Source organism: Corvus brachyrhynchos, unplaced genomic scaffold (genome assembly GCF_000691975.1).
Source record: "Corvus brachyrhynchos isolate BGI_N302 unplaced genomic scaffold, ASM69197v1 scaffold544, whole genome shotgun sequence".
NCBI classification, from domain to species: domain Eukaryota; kingdom Metazoa; phylum Chordata; class Aves; order Passeriformes; family Corvidae; genus Corvus; species Corvus brachyrhynchos.
This window is the reverse complement of record NW_008238325.1, coordinates 2,911,193-2,917,680: the sequence shown is the minus strand read 5'-3', so window position 1 is coordinate 2,917,680 and position 6,488 is coordinate 2,911,193. Positions and strand designations below refer to the sequence as shown.

At 43.4% G+C, this 6,488-nt stretch overlaps 1 protein-coding gene across 3 annotated transcripts in view; it reads left to right on the top strand.

Moving 5' to 3' along the window:
- The first annotated feature begins 6 nt into the window (after window positions 1-6).
- ARHGEF26 (Rho guanine nucleotide exchange factor 26) overlaps window positions 7-6,488 on the top strand; it is a 26,715-nt gene continuing 20,233 nt past the window's right edge. For 2 of the 3 annotated variants that reach the window (XM_017734380.1, XM_008633749.2), the window contains exons 1-3: window positions 7-156; window positions 1,553-1,589; window positions 3,494-3,639. In XM_017734380.1, coding sequence (XP_017589869.1) covers window positions 88-156; window positions 1,553-1,589; window positions 3,494-3,639 — 252 coding nt within the window. In that variant the 5' untranslated portion in view covers window positions 7-87. The remainder of the gene's footprint in view (window positions 157-1,552; window positions 1,590-3,493; window positions 3,640-6,488) is intronic. The other variant, XM_017734379.1, reaches the window with a different exon arrangement.

Here is a 6,488-nt window from a genome sequence, read left to right as displayed (position 1 = left end):
CGCGGACTGCGCTCCACGTCCTACCGCCGGGCCGTGGTGAGCGGCGTGGACCTGGACGGCTCCGCCAACTGCAAGAAGAAAAACAGAATGTCCCAGCCCATCCTGAAAGCGGTGGTTGAAGATAAAGAGAAGTTCTCGAGCCTGGGGAGGATAAAGGTAAGGTGCGCTGATGGCTGAAGGTGTGGTCTCCGCGGGAGCGTGGCCTGCTGATTCTGCATTTTCCATAAATGCTGGGGGTTTTCAGTTTGTTTTTTTGCTATCACAAAACTTTTCGTAGTTACTGTGAGCCTTACAAGTGCTGTTTTCCAAGCGAAGTGTCGGAGACAGCAGGGACGCGGCTCTGTTGAAATTCAGGAGGTTCAGAGCCTTTCCTGACAGATTCTCCAGTTTTCACAACCGAATCACTGGCTTAAAACCTGTGTCCCAGAAAGGAATAAACAGAAAAAAAAAAAGGGACATTGTCTTAATGAAATCTTCATGCTGGAATAGAGACAGAAAAATCAACTTTCTCCCTCACTCCTCTATCTGAGACATTACTTTTAAAGTATTTTTAAAAGTCACTGAGTAATTTTTAAATTGATAGAAATCACTTTGGGTATCTTAATTTTAATGCCTGGAAGTAAAAGCAGCATGCCTGTTTTTAAATTTTGGTTGTAAATCCCTTAGAAACCCGTAGTAGACTTATATTGAATGCTAGTGTATTAAATTATAAAGACATAGTGATAGTATTCTTTTACTTATCATATTGTAATATTGTATTTCCTTATTTTAAATATCATTTGTTACTGTATGACATATCTTTGCAGATTTCTGTGGAGTGCTTGGAATTGTGTAGTTCAAGCCAAGAGCTGATGCTGTAACTTTTAAAATAATTACCAGCTTTATGGCAGTTTTCAGCCAATTTGAAATTGTGGTAGTGGATGCTCCTGTGAAAATACTGCAAGCAGTGAAATAGAAATCGATGAAATTGCAAACAGCTGCAGAGTGTGGGGTGGTTCGGCTTGGTACTGGACTTAGAACAGTGACTTATGTTTAAGATAGGAGGACACGATGCTGTCCTTACAGAGCTCTCTGCAAGTAGTGTTTTATTAAATAGACTCTCGGGCCCTCGTGCTTGTTGCACCAGAACAGCTGTTCTATTTCAGAGATTTGTTGTGCTCTCAGAAGGCTCCTTTACAAAGAACTCAGAGTGGTTGTTGTTTGTAGAGTGTGGAAGGGCAGCCTCAGTGCTGCGCCTTCGCGGAAAGCCCCGAGACAGTGGGATGAGTTGCAAGTTCACTGAACCCTTCTCAAGCCGGTATAGTGTACTTTTGAAACACAGGGAAAACACATATAACCAAGGCATGAGAGAAATGAAACTAGAGCAGCTTTTCACTTTCTGTGGTGACACAGTTGTGTTCACTGAACTCCTGTCCAACATCTGAAGTTCACAGATTAGGGCCTGTTGATTCGGAGCCCAAGTCTTGAATAAAACAGAAGTTCTTGTTACTGTGATTATTTGGCATTCTCCTCCCTCTAACGTGTTTCTCTTTTCTGTTAAAACTATCTGAAGAAGATGCTGAAAGGACAAGGGACATTCGATGGGGAAGGTGAGCCCTGTTCTGTCCAGACTTGCTAATAACTTCCAAGGGAAATGAAGTTCAGGATTGTTTCGCACACTTGTTTGTATAGAGTCAAAGACTCAGTACCTTGTTTTTCAGTAAACTGATTGCAGTATGGGACCATAGTTTTGGCACTAGACATACCTTAGGGATATTTTAAAGACTATAAAATACAGGCTGAAAAGGTGTGTCAAGGGCTTCTTTTCCGCTTAAGCTCCTGTCCCTCCCAAAAAGCAATCTGTTGGGTGTTTGCCTCAGCCCTGGACAGTTCTGTGCAGTTCCATAGTGGGTTCCTCCATGTGGGACTGCCTTCCTGCCTGTTCCCTGGGACTCTGCCCAGGTGCAGGAGATTGTGGATCCCTTATGGGTTTGGGGCCATCCCTGCAGCGCACACCTGGATCGTTACTCTGGGCTGGTGGTTCACACAGCTGTTTCTGCCTTCTCATCAGCTGAGGGTGGCTGGGGTGAATCTTTGGACTCTGTAAGCATTTTCTTTTCTTGCTACCTAGGCTTCAAGTTTAAGTGCCAGAAAAACACTGTGGATCTGTATTTTTGTGTTACTCATTAATTCTGGGCTTTGCCAAGTTTGCTGCTTTTCCCAATATTTCAAAAAGAAAAACATCTGTGATGAGTCCAGAGAAGTTCTGTTATAATAACTGCTACTCTCTTGGCTTTTCTCTGCTTAATGCGTCTTTGAGGTTATCTCAGCTGCTGTGTTACCTTCCTTTTGTTTCTGTTTTCAAAGCTTCCCACTGTGTTCTCTTTGCATCATCCCCTTTCCTACTCTTTATCTCTTCTCACACTATCTCCTGGTGATGGTTTTTAGATTCTCTTCCAATGGCTCCTTTCTGTCTTGGATGATCCCAGCTAATAACTTTTTCTGTAATGCCTCCCAGAAGTCAGTTGCTGGAACAGTTTCCTCTGTTAAAAGTGTATAAACTCTGTAGACCCTTCCCAAAGAACTGCTCCAAAGGCCACACCTGTCTGGCACTGGGGCAGGGCTGTAGGTCTGAGCAGGTGGGACAGACCCACCCAGCCGGGTGTGGGACTGCAGGAGTTGGGGCCATGCCTGGAGCAGCCAAACTTCAGCTTCAGTTGCCCTTTCTCTTGTAGGGGAAGATTGGATGTTATCCAAAGCCTGGCCCATCTGAAAGTACCTTTCAGAGCCTGCCTGCTTAATGGCTTCATGCATCTGTGGGTTTTTGTGGTGTTGAATTTCTGCCCTTGCTCACTGCTGTTGCGAGGGGTGTGTGGCCAGGGAGGTTGGGCAACAGCAGGAGTGCTCCACGCCTGTGTTCCTTTGCCACTGATAGTACTGAATTAATGATGGCAGAACTCAAGTACATGATGAGTGTATTTGGTCTTAAGGTTCATAGGTCTCATGCTTACTCAGGCAAGCTTTTAACTTCCTATTTGGAATAGTTCTAAGCTCAGATCTCTGAAATTGGGAAACAGTGGAATGTGAAGACAGCATTTAAAGTTGACAGAAGAAAGGTTGGCGTGGGCAATGTGCTTTTCATGGACATGACAACAGTGAGAGCTGCAGATCAGTGACTGCTCCACTGACACACAATCCCATTTTTTATTTGCTGGTTAATTACAGAACTGGGTACAGCAAACCAAGGAAGAAAAAATTGTTTGCTATTTTTTTTCTTGACAAAGGCCACATCTGTTCTTTAATTCGGTCTGGGAGGATCTTTGGGTACAGTGATCCATTGTCACTGTACTGCACCATTGTCCAGCCCAAATCAGATGCTATCTTTGTCTCGTGGAGTGTGAGCAGCACAGTGACACTTTGGTTTCTTTCATTGTTTCAATGTTACTTTAAATTTTTATGAGAGCAACTAAACTAACTTTCTAGCAATGACTGACATACTGTTATTATTTGACAGAAAATGCTGTATTATATCAGAACTATAAGGAAAAAGCTCTGGACATAGATTCTGATGAAGAGTCTGAGCCCCAAGAGCAGAAGTTGGATGACAAGGTTGTTTTTCACTATAAGCCCCTGAGGTCAACGTGGAGCCAGCTCTCTGTGGTGAGTTGTGATCCTTGTCTGGCCTGAGAGAGGATCTCAGGGTGGGTTGAAGCAAAGTCTTCTCTTACTCACTGCTGGAGTTTTTGGCTGAAATTTGTCATCATCTTTTTCATCTCATAAGAATGACATGGAAGTCCCAATCAGTTACTGGCCTTTTTATCACATAAAAACCAATGAAACCAAGGTAATTTTAGAGTCCTGTATTTGGCAAAGACACAGTTTTACTCATCCATTAAAAAAAGGGTTGTGTGAGTTCACTAAAAGGGTGAGTTGTACTAAAGAAAGGCTTCAGTTAGTTACAAACAAGTTGCTGCTGAATTGTTCTAAATCACTCCACACCAGCTCTTAAGCTGACTCAAGTGCAGATGTTTAATGGAAAGCATTTTAAGAAGTGGAGAGGGGAGCTGGTGGTGCTGTGCTGTCCCTTGCACAGGCTGGGAAGCATCTGCAGGGCTTTGGCGGAGCAGCATCGTTAAACAAAGTAAATTCAGCTGTTCCCTCAGTGCTGCAGTCCTGCTGCCTTCCCGGTTAATAACCTGACAAATTACTGATAACAGGTGATACTGCCACAGCTCTTTCTTGTACACATAATTTTGGGACTGAAGGAACCATAAAAATTCTGTGTTTATGTGGTTATTCTTTGATAATTTCTGTGGCTCCTGGAGGGATATCCCTGAAATGAAGGGTTTGGGGTTGTTTTTTGTTTATGTAACTTGTAATGTTGTAGATCCTCATCTCTGGCATTAGAGAGATGATGCTATGACAAGATCACCTGGAGTATTGGACCATCAGCTCTGTATATGCCAATAAATGAGGGATTAAGCCTCAGGGAGATCCTCTAAGGCTGGTTAGGTGGTCTGAATAGCAGAGCTGTCTTAGAGATGCTGATGACCTTTTGCAGTTTAAAGTATTGAAAGATGAATCTCTCTGATTTAGTAATTACAAAGAAGACAAGACAATGCGGTTTTGAAAAGAAGTGCTTTAATTTTCTTTTTTTCAACAGTCAAATACTTTAAATATAGTTCATTTGCTTCATGTTGCAAAAAAAGTGTTTGTAATGGAGTCAAATTGTTTTTTCTGCCTTCTGGGCAAACTAGCAGTTAAATGTTCAACAGCTGCGGTATTTTGGAAGGAATGCTATCTAGTAATAATAATGATAATTTCAAAACACAAATTTGCTGTGAGACAAAAATAGCATGAAGACCATCTCAGAAGGAGAACTGTTCTGTGCTGTGCTTCTCTTAGAGAAACTGACTTGTTCTTTACTGCTCTTTGCACAGAAACTTGTGCACTGTCTGTATTTGATTTGCAGGATTGGAAGTGGGGAGTATGTGGGAAAAGGTGGTGCATGGAGAAAACAAAATCTGGGAATCTGAGACTCATAGTGACTGTGTTTATAACTCTGGAAAAATTACATGCTGTCAATGTGTATTAAAAAGTTAAAAAGTGAGTCTGGAGTTGTCGCAGGAAGTCAGCTGGAAAATGTCAGTCCCGGGTTCAGCATATGTTAGGAGAGGAGGAGGATAATGTTTCTGGTGTTTGTTAGCAGTGCCTGTGCTGGGAAACCGAGGACAGATGCAGAGGGATCCCCTCTCTCTGTAGGAGGTTTCCCTGCCAGCTGGTGCAGCTCTGACCACGCTGTATTTGAGGGGTAGTGCCCTTCAGGTATGGAATTGTCAAATTCTTTATGATAACAGTAATAAAAAAGAGTGTTTCTGTCTTGCTGAAGTGTATTCACACATGTGAAACAGAGATTGATCTTGGTTGTGACTGGTTTCTCTTTCATGTAAAAATCAGCTGCTGTGAGTGGCTTTATGGAGCCACAGACGGGGTCACTGTCCAGGGCTGCCTCCTCTCCGTGGCACCAGCCCAGACCCCTGGTGTGACTGTGGGGGCCTTCAGGGCTGATCTCTGCATTGGCTCCCCTTTCTCTCCCTGTATCAAAGGGCTTATGTTCGCTTTGGGTATGTGCAGCCACTCAGTAGATTTCTGGTGAGTTCCCCCCGTTCAGCACCTCCTTGTTTTGAAGGAACTTTTTGTCCCTAACTAGAGTTCACCTGTCCTCCTTTCATCCTTTGCTCGTCATCTCCATGGTTGAATCAGTTATTGCTGGGGAAAAGCCAGTCCAGTGTGATGACAGACAGCTTTGGTAGCTGTGTTGTTGGGCCTCTTCCATTCCTTCTCGTCATATTCTTAGCTTAAATGAAGTTTTTGTTTGCTTGGTATCACATGTGACATTTTTTAGGTTATTTCAGCTTAAACGTTTTGGAGATGTCAAAATTAGGTATTGAATTTTCTTTCACAAAAATGCCCACACTAGTCTCCATATCTAGGCCTCTGTCTCTTTGGAAGTGTTGCTGTTGATTGGGAGTGTAAGGCTGGGCCCTTGGCCTGTGAGTTCCTGTACCATGAATTCATGTGTACTTGGTGAGACACACCCATGTGTGACAGCAGTGACCACACAGCACAGCTGCGGTTTGGAGCATGAATTCAGCAGGTGCCACATGGACCTCCCTGGACACTGGCAGTGTCTGTGTTGACAGGGAGCACTGAAATCTGGGGGTTGTATTTGTAGGTATTTCCTGTGTTGGTGTATTTTTTTGAAAACTCTTGCACTGCATCCAGAAAAAAGTAACATTGCACCTTTCAGTGCCACTGCACTTCCTCAGGAATGCTCTGAAGCATTCGGGCTGCTGATTGAAATGTACTTTAATTGTTTAATAGAAAGGCATCTAATTCTTGCTCAGCATCCAGAAGCATCTCCTTGTGGTGCCACGGGAATCTGTGACTTGTGTTCCACAGGACAGTGGCTCCCATGCTGGAGTGTTGATGTTCCTTTACCTGTGAGT